Source organism: Siniperca chuatsi, linkage group LG11, assembly GCF_020085105.1.
Source record: "Siniperca chuatsi isolate FFG_IHB_CAS linkage group LG11, ASM2008510v1, whole genome shotgun sequence".
In the NCBI taxonomy this organism is placed as follows: Eukaryota; Metazoa; Chordata; class Actinopteri; order Centrarchiformes; family Sinipercidae; genus Siniperca; species Siniperca chuatsi.
Genome location: NC_058052.1, coordinates 7,766,399 through 7,791,730, shown reverse-complemented (window position 1 = coordinate 7,791,730; position 25,332 = coordinate 7,766,399). Strand labels below are relative to the sequence as shown.

Sequence of the window (25,332 nt, the reverse complement as noted above, 5' to 3'; positions counted from 1 at the left end):
ATCTCACTTGTGGTCCACATATCAGCTCTATTTTGGAAAGTGATTTACTAGAAAGCTCTATGGCAGACACGACAGCTACACATTACTGGAGTGCTTCTGAAGAATGAGACCTGAGAGGTGGCGGCATCTACTCTGACACGTACAGAGAATTAAAAAATTTAGGGGGTGACAGTGTGGAGAGCTGTGGAGACGCAAGAATCCATCTCAATGGTGCTCTTTGACTGAAGTGCCTCCATTCACGTCCAACTTCAAAAGAATCCTAGTCCACCTCTCCTGGAAAAAGTACAGAGATTTGGTGCATGACAGAGTGGGAAAGTATGTGTAATCTCTTGTGAAGTGATGACTGTTACACAGACATCACTTTCATTCATCACTTCAGGTCTTCAAACGGCCAATGTACAGGCTCGGAAAGGATGCTGCATGTTTCTGACTGCCTGAGGTTCACAAATGTCTTGCAACTTGTAGCTGCACATCAGCAACAACAGTTTTTAACAGGTAAAAGATTTAGTGTAATCCCTGGTTCTATGATAACAGTCTGAGATCTTTCACTATGTGCAACGACTTCACGGTTTTTCAACTTGTAGTTACATTTAAGTTTCTGTGAATACGGACACTGGATTTTTGAGGCCGATACCAATGTCGATATTGGAGAGTTTAAAAAAATTCTGATTATATATCAGTTGATATAGTTTTTTTCACATAGCCAACATACTGTATGAGCCAATACAGATATATCTATAATAAGCTGATATCAGCCAATATCATCAGGCGATTTATCGGTTGGGCTCTTGTAGACATTCTGCACAGTAGGCAGGTAGTGCTTCAGATACTGTAGACTCCTGACACAATAATATCAGCCCCTTTATTGTTTATGATCTTTCTTAATCTTGTTTTATGCTCATTTGGACAAAATGTAATGAGAGGAAAACATATTTACAGGATTAGCACACTTTCCTTCTGCAGCATACCTGCAATGTGGTGTGAAGATGATCACTTTGTCAATGTAATGTCGCCAGCACATGATGAATAATGGGATACTGATGAGTAAAACGTATAGGTTGTATTTCTGTGCTGCATTAGGAGGAGCCACTGAAAGGAGGACAACCTTTATTAGCCCATTAAGACATATTTGATCTAAATTCAAATGTATTTGGGGGATCCAGGCCTTTAAAGGTGGGGTATTCAACCTTTTTGTCAAATTCTGCTTGCTGTCTGTGTAGTGTGTGCACTGAAAAAAAAAACTCTGGTGTTTGTACACAGCCCTGGCTCTGTAAATGGGAAATAAATAAAGTCGCTCGGACTGGGCCACACAACACTATTCCAGCCATTCCAGCCATGATTTGTGTGTCAGGTAACGTTAAATGACTTGCCCACGGACATTCAGCTTACTTTCTAGTTTGTCAAGATATGTTGTTGTTGTGATGTTAGCTATAATAGCAGGAGAGTTGTGAGTATCGCTGTCTGGAGCTGGTTTGCTGGCTCTGGGAAACCTCCCTCCAGAATTGCATACCCCACATTTAAATGGTACACAGCTAGAGCGGTTGTACCTTTCATGGAGACACAGTGTATTCACTAACATCTGTGACTTGCCCTGCAAGCTACAGATACAACAGAGCAGGCTTGCTGAGACTGTCCTCCTCACCCTACCTGCTAAGCTGTCACTCAAAGATGTCTGAGTGAATATGCATGAGGCCACTATGGTTTACCGGCTACAAGTTCTGGGTATACTGTATCTCCTTAAGCAGATTTCCACAAATTACAGATAAAATAATTTTAAAACTCATTCAGCGGGAATTGTAATTGTAGAATTTGCTCCAAAGTTTTCTGGTGAACATTCAATTATACCTGCCTTGTAAGAATTTTGTGGTACTAAAGCATGAAGACTAAGAAAGAATCAGCAGGCCTTGTTTTGGTTATCGTAACACATAATGAGCGCTAACACTGAGGTTGTAAACAAATGTGGTTAAAATTAACACATTTCAACAATAATGGTGTTAGTTACAGTGCATCTAACAACAGTTCCCTTCATGCAGGGACAGAGGAGGACACTGCGGACTCACCTTTCATTTTCTAATCAAGCTGGTGGGTGAAGAAGACCGAAAGCTCTGCCCTTGCCTGTAACTTACAGTACACAGCATACTGTAGTCCTACAGTATAATAATGTCATATTTTGTTGTGGTAATTATTTGCTGAAATGCTATATATTTCATCAGTGTGTTGCATGCACATTTCAGTTATGCCTGCATCATTTTTATTTGTGCATGTATTTTCACAGATTTAAAAAAACTGTTACAAAAATGTAAGTTAAAAATAATTTGTAGATCATACACATTCGAAGAAATATTCAGCATCCATTTGAACCCATTCCTAAACCTTAACAGAGTTAAATTAGGGTAGATGGCAATGGAAAGGTTCAAAAAGGCATCCGTTCACTTGGGCTATGTAAAGAAGACTCAAGTGGTTTCAGTGGCAGAGCAGGAACTGCGCATCTTAACAACATCTGCCAAATTGTGACAAGCTGGGCAGCATTCAGGAAAACAGGTGACAAGTTTTCTCACGGCATCGGTACACTAAGTAAACAGTTACCTCAGACATAAACTTCCTTGCAACACTGCCTGGCACCGTCCCCAGTCCCTGCCTCCTCCCTTCTCAAAGTGCGGCTTTACCTACTTTGCCCTGTCCATTCACTTTAGACAGCGTTTCTGCTCGGTTTAAGAATCTTACAAATTCCATTAGTGGATATAGGATTAAGCATTAAGCTTTTTTAAAGCTGTTGCTCTTAATTAACTAAACAAACACGGCCTTCTATTTCAGTTGACGTCTCGAGTGCTGGGGTATGTGCATGAGCTAATGCTAATTACTCCCTAACGAACAGAGCAAACAGGGCTGCTGGCTCGAGCAGGCAGTTTCGGTCTGTTTTCCACAGAAAGTAACCACATGATCTCAATTACAAAGGACACTAATTCAGGGAATGTAATTAATGGTAACAAATATGTACACTGGGGAAACTATTAGCATTATATAAACAAGCAAACACAGTACACTGTTTACTGTATGGAATTCATACATGCTCAATGCTCAATGTTGAACATGAGTTTAAAGAAATCTAAATAAAAGGAATTTTGTATCATTTTATTGTGGCTGCATCTGAAGCAGACTTTGCAGTTGTTTTCAAAACCCAGCAGTTGCAAACTGATCTCAAAAGCTGCATCTGGTGCAATCTTCATCTCTCTATTCCAGCCATGGATTCCATGTATGATCAGCAGTCAAGTTTTGACATGAGCAGTGCTTCAGATGAGGAATGCACCACTTGGGCCTGCACAATACAAACGGGAATCATGCCATCAGGCCCACTCTGTACAACCAATTAAAAGTAAGGGGATTTTTCCCTGAGTCACAGAGCAACCAGGGAGGTACACAAGGGAGAGAGGAGGTTCACCTGATTTTCTTTGTCTGAGAATCACCTACGGCAGCAAAATTCCCCTTTTGAAAGGTCCACTAGCATCAGACGGATGCAACAAAAATGTCTTTTAAGATATTTTTTTGTAATTTCTGTGGGACAAGTCAGACAATAGACCACAGCCATCATAGCTGGACACAAATCCACAATGCCTTGGCACCATATGTATCACCAGCATAACCCCAAGCATTGAATATCTACAGCTGTAAATATGTACAGCTCGTGCTGTGAAGCAACCACTAACATACAGGAACAGCAACTGCAATAACAGAAGATCATTTATCACAAGTTATTCCAGTGTAACCATCAGTCTATCTGGGCAAAGTTAACCTAGGCCGTGTTTACATTCCTAAAACTGGATGTGATGCTATCAGGTGGCTGAGGGGGTGATCTGCAGGAAGGAGATGTTTGGAAGGTAAGCTACTATTATCTCACAAACATGCATGTCTACAAAGCACGCAGTAATGCTCTGCTGAAAACCACTATTTGACTCGTTTCACAAAACATGCACTTTTCTTTGCATTTTCCAGTCTGTTTAAATGTGAGTAAACTTCACATTTAAGTCACTCTGTCTTTTATCCATGTGGGCTTTCTGAGATGTTCCTCATTCAAGTTATACTTGCTAAACTGCTCAAAGAAATGGAGTCAAACATCCATTCAGACACTGAGGAACAGCTGCTCCAGGCCGACCCAACACCTCTCATCTGGGGAAAGTACCTGTGTTTATGCTTTCATTCTGTCTCATAGCATTTAATGAAAAAGTTTAACTGGATTAGAATTCAACCATAAGTGATTCACATAATGGGGCTTATGACAGCAAGTCACATGCCATCAAACTGCATATTCAAGTATCCTTGATTGATTTGCTTTTGAAATGGCCACTCTAAAGACTTTATTAAACAGAACAAAGAGTAGCTTTTAAATGATGACATGTGGAAGGAAGGAAACAACTCCTACCACTGATGACTTTCAGGACATGTAGGGTTCAGGCTCACTGCCTCCTCACCAACTTTCTTCCCTAAGAGGAAAGAAAAGACAGACAACAGATAATGATGCACCACTGAAACACAAATTCAACACGCACAATTCACCCCGGACATTCTTGTTCAGGCAACAAAAGAAGAGAGCGTGGATTAGTAGAGTCAAGGGGTGTGTTGACTGAGAAAACACAACAGGATATACATAAATCAAGCAACATCACCTGGCGCTGCAATAAAAACAGAAGTGATGCAGTAAATGAAATCCAAGAAGAGAGCTCAGTTTTAAATCCTTCATCACTCAGTGGAAAGTGTTTCATTCCATCTGCTCTATTAATATCTAAATGAATGTTAAATATGATGCCCTGTTGCTTTAAATAGCCATGTCTCTAACACTGTCAATTGCTTTGACACAGGTGTCTTTGCAGGAAGCACCTGGCCAGCTCTGATAAGAGGTACATTGATGAGGAAGGATTACAGAGAAACAGGTCAATCCAGTCTGATCTTCAGTAGAATCACAAAACAGCCTCTGTTTGAAGAAAAAAGCAACCGTACAACCGTACAAAGTCTTACAGTGTAACACGAGACAAGCACGGAAAGTCCTTGTACCCTGCTTTTAAAGAGCATGTGGGAGATCACCGAGAAAAATGTTTTGTCATCATGAAGTTGACTTTAACAGTGTAAGGTGTCGTCTTTGTTGAGTGCATAACCTATTTACATTATGTGGAATACATTTTCTCTATAGCAATTTCAATCTGTTAATTCAGGGGGCAATTGATTATCAAAAAACTTTGTCTCTGAAAGCTCTCACAAAATCTTGGTCACAATCTGTGTCAGACTGTACGATATCAATTTTGATATTTGTCAGTTGATGCACACTGCCCTTTCCACAACAACAGGTGTTGTTCATTTAGCATCAGCGCTATGTTACATACATATAACAGGGATATGTACTGTATGTAATACAATCAGGCAAGTTCCACAGACAATTTGTAAGTTGTTAAACATTGTTTCTGCTAATTCATTGTGGGGCAACAACTTAAACTAATTGACTCTGGAATACAGACATCCAGAGTGGGATGTGTGGCCAATGAGGTATAACACAAGGTTTAGTAGATTACCGGTTTCTGCATGGGTCTTCTTCTCCTCCAGAGTGGAGCTGATGTCATGAACATCACAGTAAGCTCGGCTTAGCCGCCAAAGAAATGTTGAGTTCTGTCCAAACTACAGAAATACATCAAAGTGTTAAAATATACTGCTCTGTATTGAGCTACAGGACTAGTAAGATCTATCAATTTAATTTATGCAGGGAGTTAACAACACATTTAACACACCTCCTCTCTCTGCTCCAAAAGGAGGTTGAGACTTTCTCTTTTGTCAGATTCAGAGCCCTGATGCAAACGGTCAATCCTCTCAAGGAGGACAGACAACTTGTCTGCAGGTTGTTCTTCATCCCTCTGTTCTGCATCACTTAGCTCTTCTTCCTCAGAGTCTGTCAATGCAGTCATATACCTGGAAGCACAAACAAAGACACAGCACAACGTGTTGGTAAAAGAAAAGGTGTAGCATCAGTCTGCTGTCAGCATGTGCAATTAAACTTTACTGATGTGGATTAGAACTGAATTCCTAGGTGGTTCCAATCAGCAGGCCAGACTGTCTCCATCCTGCCATCAGCAAGATGTGCAACTTGGCCTCAGGAAGCATCAATAAACAGCCTTAATGTTGCCAGTTTCCCTGAATTACAAGACGATGGCCTGTGTCCCGGTAACTCACTATAAAACCATCTTCTAATTGTGAGGTGGAATGAAAACACATCAGCTGAGGAGTTTTTCAGATCAATCAAAATCCTGTCTTAACGAGCATTTTTACAACCAGAATTTCTGCCAGGTGCTGATTATAAAGGATAAATCTTTACTGCCTGTTTACACACAAATGGCACAGGGTTTGTTTACATAAGTGGGTCACTTAATTTTTTTATAAAGTTAAGAAACTTTTGACGTCTTAACGTGGATACCTGAAGGCTTTTCCACGAACACAGGGAGACTTGTTTGTCGGGGTGAGGCACGCAACACTCGCATTAGATGTTTTATGGTGCCGTTTCAACCATTATAAGTATGTACAAACACCATAAGCTAACACTTAAGAAGCAGCAGTAAAAAAGCAGCCATATTAATGGTATAGGTAAAAATGAAAGCGATTGACAAGGGTGAAAATATGAAAAGCCTCTATTAAGTGTTGGCAGTGGCTGCATGTGCGTCATTGGTGGTTAAGGGAATATTTTGGGCTGCGAGCCATGGTTCTGGGGGAATCTGTCAGAACGGGCCACAGACAGAAACACGATGGACCCAACAGGTGCCTCATGCCAGAGGCTGCTTCCTGACTCCACCACACAACACACACCTTCAACCCTGAATGCTGTGATTACAGGAGTAATATGAGGGCATTTGAGCTGCAGAGATTTTCTTCAATCAAGAAAGGAACTGTCAAGAATAACGCACCACGGCTGACAAAGCCAACAACACAAATTAAGCTGTGATGGTGTGGCTGAGATCATTTTACAGAATACAATGTTATGTTGTCCGTTACCATCAAATGTATTCTAATTTAAATGAAAATAAATCTGCTTTAAAGCAGCTATTTCATAATTTTATATAAAGAATGGTTCACATGTGTATGTGAAAGGTTTTGTTCATAGTGATGAACTCTCAGAAAATTATAACCCGACTCTGCACTTCCCCTCAGCTCTACGGAGCAATTCACCTTATTTCAGCTCATTATTTTGGTTTTATGGCCCGCAAACGTACTGTTTAAGATCACTCGTGTACTTTTCAGCACCAGGCAGCTGTTGTCAGCAAAATAGCTCTAAAAACCCACTGTACGCTGCCTGTCCAGCACCAAACAGCAGACAGACAAAGATAGCGACTAGCTGGTGAACATAGTGGAGTATTTAGCTAAACAGCCTGACATTTCTCTCCATAGTTGGTGGAGAGCAAAACTAGCTAAAAGGAGAGTGAATATAATGTTGCTCTGTGTTGCCTGCGTGTGTAAATAAGCAACTGTTAGCTAACAAGTTCACCATATCAACTTAAAAGGTGATAATATGTCAGGGTTCTTGTTTAACTGAAAATAAATCTGCTTTAAAGCCGATATATTAAATAAACAATGGATCAAATGACTTGTTTCCTCTGCCCCCAAGTGGCTAAAACATCAGTTAATTTGGTTTAAAGCGAGCCTATGTAACTGTAGCCTATGTAAATGCTAAAACATAGTATAACAAGTAGATAAGAGTCCTAATGTTAGGGAGCTGACTCAATAATGTCAGTTACACAGCAATATCTAGCTAAAGTTTGCAAACATTATCTAATATTAGCCACCATAAGCTACCGATCATACCAGACCGAGTAAGGATGTGGCGCCAAAACCCCTGACTGTTAAACTGAGCTAGGGTGTGTTTTACTACTTGTTAATTTCTCTTTTCATTTGTAAAAGGGAGATTGTGTTATCTTCTTTCAGAAGTTACAAGATTGGTCAAGATCAACATTTTTAAGACCAATTAATGTGAGTTTGATGGAAGCATTAGCAGGTAGTTCAAATATTTTGAGACATTAAGTGATATAAAGTGAGAACTCTGTGACCCATAGGAATGTACTTCATTCAAATCCAGTAGCTTAGTAGGAAATGGAGAATCACTGTAACCGTAAGAGAAACTAGACTTTACAGTACCTTTATTTTAATCTCCATCTGTTTTTATTCCGTAATTTTGAGATAGTGTGCCAAAGCCTTTCTACAATCCCCCTCTCTGCACTAACCCCTGAGTAAACCCTAAAACCTGCAGGCAAGCCTCAAACCATTTATTGGCCAATACACCCCAGCTTAAAAAAATCCAAATGGATGTGCTTTTGTGTTTACTTTGACTGTTGTGGTCTTCCGATTTTGTCTGCCCACACCATATTATAGAGCACTGCCTTGCAACAAACAGGCCTGGCTTTTAACTATAACAAGACAACCACATTATTGGACTTGTGTCATTCATTCATTCATTCTCTAATTCATTCATCCTTTTGTCCTTTTATTCATTCAGCAGTCTGTTTTCCCTCCCTCCCTACAGTTATTTACTCAGTGGAGCTGGAGAGACGGGCAGCAGTGTATTGAGTGATCAGCGCATTCCTGTCACGCCATTCCACGGCTCATGACTCACTTGAGTTGAAAGAAAAAGAAGCTAAGGATCTATTTGTATTACTGTGTGTTTATGTAGTGTATATACGTTTGTGCAGGAACCATTTTTATCCTTGTAATGTTACTAGTAGTGCACAGCTCTGAAAGAACAAGTCTAAATATTGTCATTAGCATTTCAACACTGACTAGGTACATAATATAGGCTATCAGCAGGCCCTCCTATGACTCACACGATATTTTCTGCACGCAGATGGGCAGAAAAAACCATTTAATACTTGTTCTAATGACAAACAGCAGTGGAAGCACATAAAACAGAGAGATAGGGCAATGATCTGATACTCAGTGTGCAGATTTAGTGGAGGTTGACATTGGTCGTGGTCATTGACACCTGTGGCCCATTCAGACATTAACTTTGTAGTACAGAAAGTGGTTAATCGGCAGACAATCTGACAATTTTGATAAATCGATTAATCATCTGCAAATAAAAATACAACACATTTGCCAATTGCGGTTATTTTTTAAATTCACTGATTGACCATTTAGTCGATATTTTGTCAATAAAATGTAAGAAAATTGTGAAAAATTCCCATGACAATTTCCCAGAGCCCCATATGACATCTTTAAATTGTTTGATAGACCACTTAACTCTATGGAAACACATCCTATTCTAACATACTAGAGGTATTTTAACACTGACGATTGAAAGAAATTCCTGAATAATAAGCAAAACTCATTATACCAGAATCAGTAAATCTGTTACTTGTATAAACACAGTCCACTGCAACATATGGTTTTATCTTCCAGTTGTATTCAGTGACAAGAAACAGTACAATACATCTACCCATGCTGTGTCCAACCTTGTAACACTCTACGTACTATGTAAAGTTAAAGACGGGAAAGCTTTAACCTTCATTTTCAACAAGCTGTGTGCTGACTAGAGGAGATCAGCCACAGTATACAGACCCCAAGGGGCAATGAAGGGATCTCTCAATAGAGCTTAGCAATGGTAGTCTCCACGGTTACACCATTCAAAACAAACCCGAGTTACCATCCCAACTTCACCGGGCCTTGGAACATGCAGGCCAGCTTATTCATTCTGTGCAGCTGTGGTGACAGGACCAATGAAAGCCTGCTCTACAACAATGGCTGACTGACTGGAGGGAGTCCAGTTATTTATTCTCTATCCCCCCCAAAGGCTGGGCAGGGATTGACTCTTTAATTGTTAACTCCCACGTTCCCACTGATCAGCTGCTGAACCTACCTAACTGACAACAACACTGGCATTCTAACTAAGCCACCCTTTGTCATGGTAAGTAATACAGGCGGAAAAAAAACATGTGGGTGAAAAATAACCGTGCGTCTGTGACATTCATTTGTCACAGACACACAATGACACTACAAGTCATGATGAATGCAATAATTCATGTTGCATGTTCCTGCCATCACACTAGTTTCATTTTTACTAGGCAACCTTAAATAGCACTTCTGTTAGGATGTTGTAAGACTTTGTTTCTAAAATAGCAGGAGGAAGAAACAAGTTTGGAAATTCTGGGCTGTACCCAACTGTATACAAATGATGTTTGGCTTGTAATTTTGTCAAAAGGCAAACAATGCATCTGACAAATATCAATGCAATACAAGAAATGCATCTGAACAGGAGGTGGGACGACGCCTCCCTTACAGAGAATGAAACTCAAGAAATGAGTAAGAAACAGAAAAGAAATATGAAAGAAAAAGAGACATAGTTGTACTCCTCTAATAATGGTAATAACAGATAAGTCAAGCTAGCTAGGCATCCAAGGACACCCAATAGTTCATATTGTTCATGAAAACTATTGGAGCAGTGAGAGTGAACCAAAACAGAAAAGTTGTGGACCCAAAAACCAAAACAATGAACTAATAGATACTAAAACACTCCATCCAGCTGAAAGGAACTGCAGAGTCAGATGATAATTCTCTGTGGGTTCATTACTGAAAGTGACCCATTTCACATACAACTAGTCATGTGATCTGTTGCTAATATAAAAAGATACTGATGCTAGCCACTTTAATGTATCACAGAAAACAGGACAAACAATTCAGGGAGCAAGATCAACATTTCATTGATCCCAAAATTGAAATGAAGGAGCCTCTTGCACTTAAGGTTGTAGGATCATAGAAAAGCCAGCGTTGGCCATTAGCAAACATGAACGGGAGATGTGGGTGGTCAGAGTCAAACTCGACAGATATATCGTAGGTCAGAGGCCGACCACGGTGACTGTGGACGCATCAGACAGCTGAACACTTCTGCTCTGTGTGTACTGTATACATTGTACACAATTCAATAATTGTGTTTGTTCGGCTAAACGCCTTTCATCAAAGTATGAATCTGAGGATATAGATGTGAATGTCTTGGATACGGACAGCTGCGGAGCAACACGTACCATGACGTCACAGGGAAGTTAGACTAAAGCTTTTAATCACAAAGTAGACAATGAGCTCCCTTTTCTCTTTCTAAACATTTCTGTGTGTGTTGATCAGGCTTGCCCGTCTCTAAACAAAACTCCTGCTTAAATCTGCTTAAATCAACAACTATCCAATATCATAAATGCTATTTTTTGGAAAAGGAAAAAAGAAGTGATAATGTCCTTGAGCTACAGAGACGTGATGTGAATAAACTCAGTGGGAACTGTTCAAGGATTTACAAGTTCCTACAAAACACTTTTAAATGAGGCCTCTGACAGCTTGGCACACAGACAGGGTGATTGATGGGACTCCTTACCTGCAGAGAGGTAGCTCTGAGGAGGCCGTTGTGACACACGAGGAGTCAATGGAATAAACAGCTGGAACTTCCAACCTTTCCGTGGCTGGGTCGACATGTTCCCTGTTTTGATCGACACTACCCTGCTCCATAATTTTGACTATATGTCACACTAATTGTTCTGTTATTTGTGAACATTTCTGCAGAAGTAATATGCATCATTACACAGACTCAGGTTGGAGCTGGACTGTCTTATCAGACAATTTGACGACACTAGTCACACTTGAAATATCTATGCAAACATTGATTTATAGAAATAATAATAATATAAAAATAATAATTTATATATATTTTTTATCAATCAACTGTAATTATGCAACTACAAAAAACATTGTTAGAAAACCATTAAGCTTGCAAAAGAAATCAGCTGCAGAAAGGTATAAACACAAGCCCTTTCCTATTCATGATGTGTATCTATCATGTTCTGCAGCAGGGCTTGCTGTAGGATTTGTTGAAGGCCTTGTTCACACTTGCATGATGCCCCCTTTTGGAAATCTGCTGCCCCAATAAAGCTGTATTTTCATAAGTTTAGTAAACTATACAATTGAAGATGTGTTTTTTTTTTATTTATTAAATCAGTTGCTGATTGTTACAAGAACTGATAGTATGCAATGCCTAAACATGGCTTCTTCAGGTTTTTGAGGCAGCAAAATGAATTGAGATGTTTGCAAACTTACATTTTGCACCAAGCAATAAATGTACTAATCTCGCTAATCTTAAATGTATTCTAAAGGCTTTAGATTTCAACAACATGCAATAACCGTTACCCAACCCATAGCATCACGGCTCTTATGGAGATATTGTGTTCCAAACATTTCCAAGCCAGCCGAATAGACATGAAGAGCCCTTTAAATGGATGTGAGGATTAGGGGTGTACAGTCACTGGCTCCTCTGGGGGAATGCTACACATTCCCTAAGGGGCTGAAATTTCCTCACTGCACCATTCCCACTAACCCCCACACCCTCTGCTCATACAAATAACAGAGCGGCAGGAAAGGCTCTTTAATTATGGGAGGTGTGTGCGTGGTGTGATTTCTTTTAAAGCATAATAACCCAGGCTGTAATTAACAGCATTTGATGCGGCCGACGCCTGTCACTCAAAACCTGTGAACCATATCTGCTAGAAGGCGGTCTTACACTTCCATCTGCTCCTCTAACCAATGAGGAGGGCGATGGTAGCATAAGTAGAGGTAGGTCGACCTGAAATCCATCATGAAAGAAGACTCATACATGATGTTCTTACCTGTCTATGAGCTCTCTTACTTCCAATGCTAACAAACGCACATAACCTGAAACAGTTTTAGTGTGATATCAGCACTTTTCATGCCGGTTCTACGTCACTGTGTCACACATTTTGCCAAGTAAATAATAATGAAAAAAGTTCGTAATTCATGTATCTGGTTGCATCTGAATTATCTCAAGTATCTCAAACATTACATAACAAATGGCTTCTTTCCTGGTAAAAACAAACAAAAAAAGTTCAACCCAACCTTTGCATGGAATGTGATTCTTAGGGGACACAGACGGTAAAACACAACACTGATTAATTATCCAGGGTGCACTTGATATTCAGTTGGCCTACATGTTGTTGTAGTTGTAAAAAATTGCTCCAAGGCAATTGATTAATCATTGCAAGGACAGTAACAGAGATGGAGAGGAGCTGTACAGCTCTGATCTAAGGTTCACTGCACACCTAAAAACTGTGTGGTTACCATGTGAAAGCAGCTGCACTCAGAGTTATTATGTCTTTTGCCACTTCACATACTCTACCTCCTACACAAATGAAGCATAGGTCAGTCCAGGTTAAGTACTTGAGCGACAGACAAAATGTCAATCCAAGTCCTTGCACAGATCTCCATGTGCGACAATATCCAAACTCAGCGTTCTCTGATTTGATGTCCAACAAAAACTAAAGTCTGCCTGACTGTTGAAAACATTTAAGCCTTGGCTTAATCATCATCATCATTTAACAGGTGATATTTGTTTTTATGAGATGAGATTTAAAATGATAGTCCATTCAAAAGAAACACATCTGTTGTTTATGTTATCTAAGGTTGGCATGAGTTCAAGGCATTTGGCTGAGGATGGAGGTGGATGACTGGGCATGTGGTACTTGATTAGTCTGCTGTTCTCTGCAGCACCTGAGGCAAATGTACATACTGTCATAACTATAATTTAGCACATAAAATGAGTAAGTGAGTTTAACTAGTAAGTAGGAGGGTCACAAGAGTTTAGAATCACATACTGATGAACACCTAAGATTGATAAAGTGGCAATTTAAAGTGAAATCAATTTAAAGTTTGCCACCTGTTGAGACCAATCAGTTGTTTATCTATCTTATGTTTATCACCTGGAATTATTTACATTAAGAAATTTCATGGTTCTCACACCTTCTTAAACATCAAATTCAAGGATTTTCCAGGCCTAATTCCCTCAAATTCAAGGACCCAACACGGCATAGTTTAAGACATAGATCAAGGCTGATTACTGTTACGACACTGAGAATTTTTATAATGAGAACTAGCAGGCTTTACAGAAGCTCACAGACAACAATAAAAAAGAGAGAGGCTTGTTACAGTGATAAGTTAAAAAATTATATCAAAAGAACTTAAATTTCGATTATTGCACAAAATATATAAATACAAGCACTTTCAATGACCCATGTCTATTTATGTCTATTTTCAAAAACTTCCAAGGCCTTGATTTCCCCCTCCTCAAATTCACAAACGGATTCATGGATTTCAAGGACCAGTGGGAACCCTGAATGACTAGAGCCTCATAAAATTTTGTGGCTGAAGCTGATCATAATAATTCACAGAAAAAAGATTCTGCCAATATCCATGTAAATGCATATAATGTTTGTGATCACAAGAATGTAACAAAGATACGTACGAGAGGCAAATATTTGCAGCTACTTTAAAACCCTTTACACCAACATCTGCTCAGCTGTTATACTGTGCCAACTCATGAGCAGCAGCTAAGTATTGTAAACAGTGGAGTCTGCTGGACAAACTATGTAATGATGACACGGATTCTACATTATTACAAGCACGGTTTCAGCACGATGACCTGAAAAGTTGCAATTATTTAATATTAGCATGAATTTACATATGTCAATATAATATGTGATGAGCCAGACTCTAAACTTGATTAAAGTACAAATGTTAAGCATATAAAATGGTGCATTTCATGAGTCGCCACATTTTGATATTACTGATCTGACTTCAAATCTAAAGAACCACAAACTCCCTTTTCATCTGGTAAAATTAGCCTTTGTAGAGCAAGAAACAACTTTCACCGACACGCTATCATACAAGTTCCTTTCACTGACTTACTGGATTTCACACACCCTCAGTTACGTACTTATTTCCCTGTGATGTTCACAGCTAGGTGAACTAATCATTGGTTAGAGAAACTTCATACTTTAATATTAATAAAAAAAATAGTACAATGATTTCATACTCTTTTGTTTAAATTAGTGGACTACCTACAGTACATGCAGTCATGCACCGCAAATCCACTTCTGTGAAAACCTTATTCTTTATCGTGTTAGTCACAAAGGGAGAACTCTTATGCATGTTTACTATATGAATGCGTAATTATTATTTATGATAGGAATGTAAAAACTAATTAATTCCAAAGTCATGATAGGCAGCAACTGCAGTTACATACGACCTACTGATATTGTACCAGTCCACTAGAACAGAACTAGATCGTGCTGCAATTTTGGCATGGCGGCAACAATCAAAAAGACTTTTTTTCCTAGACATTAAAAAATTTATGTTTGAATAGTCACAATTTCGCTTTTCAAACAGCAAAGAGGCTGCTAATTCTTGTGAGGCACTGCAATTAGTGGTGGGGTTTGATAGCATTTTATCCAATCTGAATCCAGTATCAAATCCGCTTAGAGAATCTGATTTCAGTATTGAACCTGCTTATCAAATCTAAATCCATTCAGGTGTAGCGTTCAACTTTTGAAGAAACTAAAGTTCTAACTATAACTACAGTAACTAAGTATGACTACAACTCAAAAGATTCAGCTATAATCTGTAGGGTGAGAGGACTGAAACCGTTTTGAGTGTAAGCCTAATTAATTTTCACAACATGTAGCTATAACTTGAAAGTGAGAAAGTGTGAAGTCATCACAAAAGACATTTTTGTGTCAGATGTTCTGTATATATAGTAAAATAAATGTTCATTGTAGCAGGGTATATTAAATGTTGACTAAACATGTATCTGGCACATTGAAATAACAGTAGAATACTGACTGGAGGTCCTGAACTATTATGCTGATAACCTTAAATGATTGATATATGAATGAAATATTAAACTGAGAGAATGTGACTCCTGAACCTGCATGACGTGATCAGCTAGATCTTTTTTACTAGAGAAGACGTTTCACTCTGTTTGTGTAATAATTTTTCACATTTGCACACTCAAATTTTTGCTTGCACTGTAGAGCCCTGTTAAGTCTAATATATATTTAAAAACCACCAAGGTCTTAACAACGTTTTTGTGCCATTCATGTGTATGGGCAGTGGGTCGGCTCAGCCACAGAAGACCCTTATGCACATTATGGGTTCCCTAACAGCATAGAGGGTACATGTAAGATTGGGACAAACATATATATTCATGTATGTAACAGTGTTTGATTAGTGTACAAATAGATGGCAAGTGTGATGAAGACACTGCACTTTGAGCACAAGCTGATCTGGCAAATTAATCAGAGTCATGGGAGTAACGATCTAAAATACTGGCTGTGATCAAAGGTCCAAGTATGCCATGTGAAATTAATATTTGATTTACAAGTTAGCCAGGGACAATGTGTGAGTGGGTGTGTGAATCCACTAAACTTGAATATAATTGGGGGGTTAAAATAAAGCATTTATAATATACGTCTGTATGTGTGTGTGTGTGTGTGTGTGTGTGTGTGTGTATGTCATTGTGAGGGGGTGAGGAAAAAGGGGGAGCAGTATGACATTTTTGTGGCCATCTTGCTCAGATGGAGGAAATTTAGGAAAACACATCACTGCCATAGAATGTGTTGCAGCAAAAGTAAGTTTGGACATTTCGAAAGAATCTCATGTGAGCGTATTGAGGTAGAACCTCTGTCAGGACACATTTTTGAGAAATTACAATCAGCTACAATCATCCCAGCTTTTAAAGTACTCACCCTCCCTCACTTTCTGCTTCCTCTGAGCTCTGACCCTCAGCTCTGGCCCCAGTGAGGGTGCCTGCAGCCCTTTTCCTTCGTGTTGGTGTGGTCCTGCAGAGAGGGCTGGCTCGACGCGCCTCACTGCGTCCCCTCAGCTCCTCCCTGACTTGGTCCTGCAGTACTGGCAGAGCATTCTTCAACGACTTCATCTCATCCTTCAGCTCAGACACACACTGGATCAGGGCCTCAAGGCGCTCCAGCACCTCAGCCTGACCCCTGGGCAGACCTGGACCATCCATCAACGTGACGCCGGTCCGCTGTTCATTAGTGCGGTTAAGGGAGAACCTCGGCCACGAGGCTCTTCGTCGTGACCTAAAGCCCTGGTAACACACCACAGCCAAACTGATTCCAGCCACTCCAGCCAACACTCCCAGAACCAGCACCTTGCTGTCTGCCTGGGCCATCCTGCAGGCCTGCAGAGAACGGACAGAAATAACACGTTTTAAGCTACTAATTTCATAAACATTTTACTAATTAAAATATGAAAAATGCGGGGCTACAACTAACAAGTATTTACAGTATATCATCGATTAGTGATTAGTAATGTCAGAAAATACTGAAAACTGATTTTTCTTTTACCATCGGATGATATTAATACTTAACTCAGTATCAACTGATACCAGTTATGGGTTCACTTTAACAATTGTTAACATTTTGTGTTAGAGTTAGGTATTACAGTGCTGTGGTCATAGTTCCTAAGTGTAGCAAGTGATGATACTAAGTAAAATATTAATACTGACTCAACAAAATTTAACTCATAGTAAGCTGACACTTAGATGAATATTAATATTGGACAGTCCATTTACCAGAGAAGTGTACATCTTTTAGGTTTTATTATTGTAGTGACAAAAGCAGGGGGAACAAAACAGCTGGAAAAAAGATATTTGTCAGATAGTGACCTTCCACCTTTAGCACAGGGGTTACTTATGATCTGCAATGAAAATCTCAATGGCTGACTGGAGCAGTGTATGCCAGTGGGTACCTTACAGTTACAGACTCTACTGTTTTCAAACACTACCTGAAGAAAATATTGAGTGTAAAGAGACTAGTAATCCAATATGAAGGAAGGTGTGGCTTCTCTAAAAAAGGAAACATCATTCTCTTATCTATGTTTGGACATCATGCTCCCTGTGTGTGTCCTCGAAATGTGCCTCGAAACAAAAACATATTTAGCTACAGCAGGAGATACTGGTACGCGACAGGAGTTGTGTGTACAGTGGCCATACCCTTTAACTCAACATATTACTTCTGCCCTGCTTCGGGGTTTGAGTCCCCGTTTCTTAAGCAACCGCTATAGTGAAGGAAAACTAATGTAATAAACGACTGACAAGAAAGCGAGTGTCTGTCTGGAAACATTTATCTGCAGCATAGTGTTTACTAGGAACTACGTAAAGAATGGCTGGCCAACCTCCTTAAATAATTGGATCAATATACTAATCACTCACCGAGCGTGTTAGCCAACAGTCAGAGAGTAAGAGCAGCTCAATAAAGCCTGAACACACTGACAAATTCAATGGCTGCCGGGGTCTCGAGCATGTGGTATCTTTATTAATTTAATATTTTCATTATTAAGATGAATTATGTTAGTTAGGTGTCAATAACAAAGTCTGCTGCTAGCTAGCTAACGTTAAAAGTCGCCAGTCCCCAAACGTTGTGCTAACACTCAAAACAAAGTTACTCGCCAAGGTTAAACGGTTAGAACGCATTAAATTGCTCACTTTCAGCAATACGGTATCACAACAACCTAAACATACATTACATAAACATGTTATTTCTAAATCAACACAAAATTGACAAATATGAGAGACCTTGCTGCACAGGTAGCTAAGCAGGGAGGCACTTCTGTTGGCTTGACAGCTCGCTGGTGTAACCGTCAAAACATTCCGTGTGGGCTCAGGCGCCAAATTGAAACGTTCCGGGCTTCATGCGCGTCAACCTCACAATGACTTACGTCTTATTTGTAAGTTTGGCACAAACAAATCCACAGCAAAAATAAATGTGTCATTAAAATCCAGATCTTATCCTAAGTTGACTTAATGTGAATTATGACCTCCAACCTTGGAAACTCATGGGGGAAATGGGGATATTGCCTCTTCCTCATGAGCTCAATGACTGCAATGGCTTTTCGGAATGTACTGTCTGTTATCAGAATCAGAATCAGAAATACTTTATTGATCCCCGAAGGGAAACTCTTTGTTACAGCAGCTCATTTACGTCAGTGCACACAGGAGAAAGTACTAGCAAAAAATATAATACAATACACTATAAAAACACTATAAAAACAGGTCAGAAAATAAATTAAGTACCAGGTGGGTATAAGTATAAGATAAAATAAGTGTGAAGTACCAAGTGGGTTTACCGGTTGATGATGATAATACAATATAATAAGGAGAAAGTACTAGCAAAAAATATAATACAATACACTATAAAAACACTATAAAAACAGGTCAGAAAATAAATTAAGTACCAGGTGGGTATAAGTATAAGATAAAATAAGTGTGAAGTACCAAGTGGGTTTACCGGTTGATGATGATAATACAATATAATAATACAATGTAATAATATAAGTAATAAGTAGTGGTGCGTATACTGTCGAGTTAAGTGTAGCTTATTGAGATTATTAAGATACTGCACAGCAGTAATGGAGGTATATATTATCAGTATCAATAAATAGGAAAAACTAACATAGGAAAACTAAATATTGCATGGGAGTAATACCTATACCGAAATACCGAATATTGCACAGTTATTCAAGTATGGCAGAGATGTAATGATCAATGTCCAGTTTAGTGACCTAGGGTCATACAGACTAACCCTTAGAGGGAGGAGTTAAAGAGTTTGATGGCCACAGGCAGGAATGACTTCCTGTGGCGCTCTGTGGTGCTTTTTGGTGGGATGAGTCTTCCGCTGAAGGTCCTCCTTTGTTTGACCAGCACATCATGGAGTGGGTGGGAGACACTGTCCAAGATGGCGTGTAGTTTAGCCAGCATCCTCCTCTCTGACACCACCGCCAGAGAGTCCAGCTCCACCCCCACAATGTCACAGGCCTTACGGATCAGTTTGTTGAGTCTGTTGGCATCCGCTACCTTCAACCTGCTGCCCCAGCATGCAACAGCATACAGGATAGCACTGGCCACCACAGACTCATAAAACATCTTCAGCATTGTCCGGCAGATGTTGAAGGACCTCAGCCTCCTCAGAAAATAGAGGCGGCTCTGGCCCTTCCTGTAAACAGCTTGAGTGTTCTTGGTCCAGTCCAGTTTATAAATGAGTGACATTGCAGTGCTTCCCTTTTTCCTGTTACCCCTGGGCCTTCTGTTGTCGACTAGAGAATCTGCATTGTAGTCTAATCCATCTTGAAATATGAAAGCCAATTTTTGAGCTTGTGCTTCCTGTATGGATTGACCTTTTTAGTTATGTTCATCACTGATTCTGCATTCACAGGATAACTATGGTTTGCATATGTTCCGCAGGATGTTTACTCTCACATACTGCACACTGACCTATGTATACTGGCAGCATATGTAGGCCTATGCTTTATAAGAACTACAATTATATCCTGTGTGTATTACCTTGATAAAACTACAACATCTTGTTTTATGATTACAGTCCCCCAAATCTCAGAAAACATCATTGGCTCTAAACTGAAATGATAAACAGTCATGTCCTACAGATTGTTAAAGTTGTACACTTTGTTATGAAATGCAGAAAAACAGTGCACAAGCAAAATAATTGGTCTTCATTCAGATTTTCCCCTCTCAATGCACAATATAATAAACAATGATAAAACATTTGATTATTGCATACATCAAAGTTTGTATTGCACTGGTTGTTAATTACCTTGTTATTGTTATTATGACATTTAGTGTCTATATGTTGCCATTTTTTAAGTTTTAGTAATATAGATGTGGATGAAATCTACTGGCACACTTTTCCCCTTTTTTGATCTTTTGCATCCGAATTGTATTCCTTGAGAAGAGTTCTCTTTCATCAACCTTATCATCACACACATGAGTGAATAATCAGTGAGCAAAGTTCAATACAACAGATACAACAGTGTAAAGAGTGTGTTACATAAAACTAGCTATATGAACAGGTAATAATAACTGCCTTTAAAGGGAGCCATCAATCGGTATAAGTTACTTTAGACGTTTAATTCCAAATAGAATGTTTCCAGTCTCATTTGTATGTGTTGCAAATACACCGACTTCTGTCTATAATGAATATCAATATATCATGATGTTGTATATTACAAGCTATAAATTAATGGTATGCTGCTCATAATCATTATTCTATAATAAGAACCTCAAACAAAGACCTACCTCTATGATTCGCTCCTCTCACAAGTGTGTCCGTGCAGTGAGCTTGGACAAAATGTGCACCAGGATTTAAAAAGTTACAGAACACATGTATTATCACATTAACCTTGGACCTGTAGTCAGTGAACATGGCGCTGTCCTTACTGGGTTTTATTCTAGTGGCATTTGCTGTGTAGGAGAGTTAGAATGGTTAACTAGTGTTTTACTTCATGTTTTCCATATTATACATCCGTATAACCCCACTTAAGATGCAATGGCACAATTTTGTATGTATATATATATAGATATATATATATATATATATCTATATATATCTATATATATCTATATATCTACATATATCTATATATATATATATATATATATAGATATATATATTTCTTTTTACAAATATTTTTAGTAATTTTTACATTTATGTCAGATGCTTGCATATTTTTTTAATCTTTTTCTCATTTTATCTTGTTCATCTGCACATAGACAAGCTTGTGATTAACAGTTTGGGAAACTTTCCATCAGACAGAAACAAACAACAACAATGAACTTGATGACCTTAAGAGTTTGGTCATTACATAAATGGTCTCTTTCTGGGATGATCATGTTTACTTGACTTGGCAGAGCTATGTGAACGCTCTAAATGGTTGTTTTTTAGCCAATAGAGAGGTAGAAAGACATACTTTCTTGGAAACAGAGGTAACAGGGAGTTCCCTTGCATAATATGATGTGAGGATCGCTACGTGCAGTTTCTTCCCTGCTCTCTGAACACAGTATTGTTCCTTAGCCCACAGCCTGCATTCTGCCTGCACAGGGAACAAAAAGCCCACCTGAAACCCGGAGGCATGGCGGTGCAAAAAAAAAAGCTTGGCCAGCGGTTCTGGGTTGGCCCCGCAGACGTAGATATGGCGATAAGGGAGGCGCATCCAGCCATGGCCTTGCTCCCATCGGGTCAAAGCCAGCAGATAAGCAGATATTGTCAACACTGGTGTTTTATCCACCCACCACACATCTGCCTAAGCTCTTATACCACAGGAGAAGAAATAAAAGCAGCCTCAGAATTGCCTTTGTGTACAGAAATAAGCCCATTACAGTTGTCAAACAATACATGGGAGAAGAATCAGGGTGAAATAAGGCATCACTATCAGGACTCTGCTGACAGACCACAGAGTGTGAAGCCCAGTTGTTCCCTGTCTGTATTGTTGGAGTGTTTTCTACTTGTGTGCATGAGACGCAATGGAACGAAAACTAAGTTCTATATCAGTTGCATGCCGTGTTTACAGATAGTTTAAAGATTCATTCAGCCATAAAGATGTGGCAAGTGTTGTGTAACAGAAGGCACAGTATCATTCAGCTATAGCTTTGATGAGGAATTGGGGAAGTCCAACTCATAGGCCTACACTTGCTTTATTGATGTCTATCTCAGCTGCAATCACTCAGTATGCTTATCCCTAGGCCTACCAAGAGACTCAGCTAGTTACTGTATTATGGTGTGTCACCAAGGACACAAAAACTGTAACAAAAATCAACATAAAATTGTCAAAAGCCCTGGACAGCAACAGTTATTACTGAAAAGACTAGTAAGACTGTTTCATTTGAGCTCTGCCTTTAAGCAACTTCCATTTCCTCGTGTAATCACCTTAGAGATTACAGAAAATTGCAGTGAATTTTCTGGCATTGCAATGATGATTCACTGCCTTGACCCTTTAAAATGGTGATGAATAATTCAAAATAGTTTATTTATATGTTCAGGTCTGGCTACAGAGAGAAATGCTCAGTCCCCTGAGGGTATACCAGAAAGGAGAAAGTTACACGGATCTAATGAACAAAATTTCAGGAAAAGCTGGTTTCAAAAACGGGGCTCACAGAAATAGCCCTCTTTTTTAGAAACCAGTTTTACTGTCGGGGTCTGTTGCTGGAATGACAACTAATACCCTGAAACTAACTTGCTGGCAGTTTAACTTGATCTTAACTTCTGGTCCCAGGCTAGTTTTTCAGGCTTCAACTTAAGCCCTGGAGCTGGTGTTACCAACGTCTGACCAAGTTCTTCAGTTCTTCTTTTCATTAGACTATTGCCATAAGATGGAGTTTATGAATATTTTTCAAAGTGATCCCAGTTCGATATACTAGTCTACCATAGTGGCTCCTGAACATTTTCTGTCATTTCTGGAAGCGGGCAATAAAAGCAGCCAAATAGAATTTGACTGAATTATTATTAAAGGAACAGCGTGTTTCTTTTCCTACATGCTTATGTTGTGAGCAATCTTGTTTCTTTATCGTTGCCAAATAAATCAGATTCATAGGCCTTTTTCACAGCAGACAGTAACATAAACAACGCAACAACATATAATGTTGTTAGTTACAACTGTGCTTGACAAGTAAAAATGTCTGCTGTGAAAAAGGTCTATTCAACTTTAGTTTCACTCCACATTTTCCCTCTGGTCATGTGCACCCCCCCCCCACCCAAAGGTTATCTTGAGACAAGTCAAGTTTGCTCTGTTTATTGTTGTTTTTCCACCTAAGAGTATTGTCTATTGAAGGAGAGGCTAAACAAGAACTGGATTGTGAGACTACGGCTCATTACCATGTAGACAATGTGTTCTCTCTCTCTCTCTCTCTCTCTCTCTCTCTCTCTCTCTAAAAAACACACACACACACACACACACACACACACACACACACACACATACAAGGAAACACACACAGAGACACACCCACCTCACCTACTTTATTAAAATCCTGTTTCCCCTGTCTGACAGTCACTGCACCCTGGTGTGGCAGACAAAAAGAAAGATACTGTATATCCTGAAGCGCTTCATTGGGCTCGTTATGTTTGTCAGGTTGTTGTTTTAAGGCCTCTATTAATTATGAATTTGACAGCACTAACATCTCAAAACCCACACTGTACAGATATTCGGTGCAAGTGCATGATCCATAGGTTCTTTTCTTTCAAGTTTACATTGGTTGAGATTCGTTTTGCTGTACATTTCCTGACATTGACTTTCGACATGACAGTGATTTTGTAAATAATAAAACAAGTAGTACCATTTTTTAAATAAATTATCAGCATTATTTTTACGTCTGTGCAGTTTTTACATAATGATATGGACATACTGTATACTGCACATATAAAATGTGAAAAAAGGAAAAGAAAACAGCAAGCACACAATTTGAGCAAACTAGAGGACATACAAGTTAGAAAAAATGGTTCCCTTATGGATCAGTTTCTGGTGAACCAGTTTTTTGTGGCATTTTGATAAAATAGATACTTAGGTTTTCTGTAAACTGCAACCTACAGTAGCTAAAATAGTAACAACTGATGAATGCTGGGAAAATATCAGGCAGGCAGATTGCATCAGAGACCTCTCTGTGACTTTTGACTTTGTGGTTTAATGATTTCTTCCTTCCTTTCTGTCCTCCTCTGCGCTGACTCAGGGACACAATCAGTCATGCCATCAGACATATCAGATACACATCACTTCACACATGACCAACAAATGTGGCAGATATTTTGAGAGAACTCTGTCTCCCTCACAATAAAAATGAAAGTTTATGGTGTTTGTTTCCTAATAGATGGAATAGTTGATACAAACACATGGTTCCCTAACAAAACATTCAAAAATAACACCAGCACATTCCTGGCCTTGAACTTTGATCAACCCTCCTGGTGCTCTCCCCCTACTAAGTGAACACACAAGCTTATAACACTTATCTCTTCTAAGAGATATATGAACTTTAACCACATCATTTTGTTTGAATTGTCAGTATTTGAAATTCTCTTGTACATGTAATCTTAATTGAAGTGAATAAATGTGACCGCGATGACCCCTCTCATTAAATTCTTCAGCATTCATGTAGTATAAGTCACTGAACGAGTATGTGATGAAATGGCCACTTTTTAGTTGCAGGCAGAACATGGCCAGCAGGTGGCGCCTAAATAATTAGTATTGTGATCCTCCTAAAGTGATGAGGTGTGGGTGAGGAGTACAGGTAGGGCGTCATAACATAAAAGCAGAGATGTTGCTCATTGTCATCCTCAGCATATTCTGTACTGTGCGACAGACCAAATGAGTTTCACCACTAGTCTGCACTGACCGAGACACAACAGCTCTTTGTGGTTCAGGGTGGAATAAGCCAAAAATCAAGATAATCTCCTCTTAATCACAGTCTGTGCTTTATGTCGACAGCTCCAGACACATTACCCAGACTGCATCTGTGTATGTGAAGGTGAGGATGGCCTGAGTCACGTCTATCTGGGTAGTTACAGTATGTCTGCTCTCCTCAGGTAGACCAGAACATGATGATTAGATACCGAATGCCAAACTTGCATATGTAACGCTTTTTGTAAAATCTATTTTGACACAAGTAGAAACTATATTTTTAACTTCAAATAC

At 39.3% G+C, this 25,332-nt stretch overlaps 1 protein-coding gene across 5 annotated transcripts in view; it reads right to left on the bottom strand.

Annotated features, from left to right (window-relative positions):
* Window positions 1-21,099, bottom strand: part of LOC122884820 (regulator of microtubule dynamics protein 2) — a 48,877-nt gene extending 27,778 nt beyond the window's left edge. Inside the window, exons 1-5 of one of the 5 annotated variants that reach the window (XM_044215235.1) lie at window positions 20,951-21,099; window positions 16,587-17,041; window positions 5,772-5,949; window positions 5,559-5,661; window positions 4,418-4,478 (exon numbers count right to left, since the gene is read on the bottom strand). In XM_044215235.1, the coding sequence (XP_044071170.1) occupies window positions 4,418-4,478; window positions 5,559-5,661; window positions 5,772-5,949; window positions 16,587-17,032 (788 nt within the window). In that variant the 5' untranslated portion in view covers window positions 17,033-17,041; window positions 20,951-21,099. Of the gene's footprint in view, window positions 1-4,417; window positions 4,479-5,558; window positions 5,662-5,771; window positions 5,950-16,586; window positions 17,042-18,073; window positions 18,351-18,436; window positions 18,659-20,950 lie in introns of those variants that run through there. The other 4 variants (XM_044215238.1, XM_044215237.1, XM_044215234.1 and 1 more) reach the window with 4 other exon arrangements.
* Window positions 21,100-25,332: the final 4,233 nt, after the last annotated feature.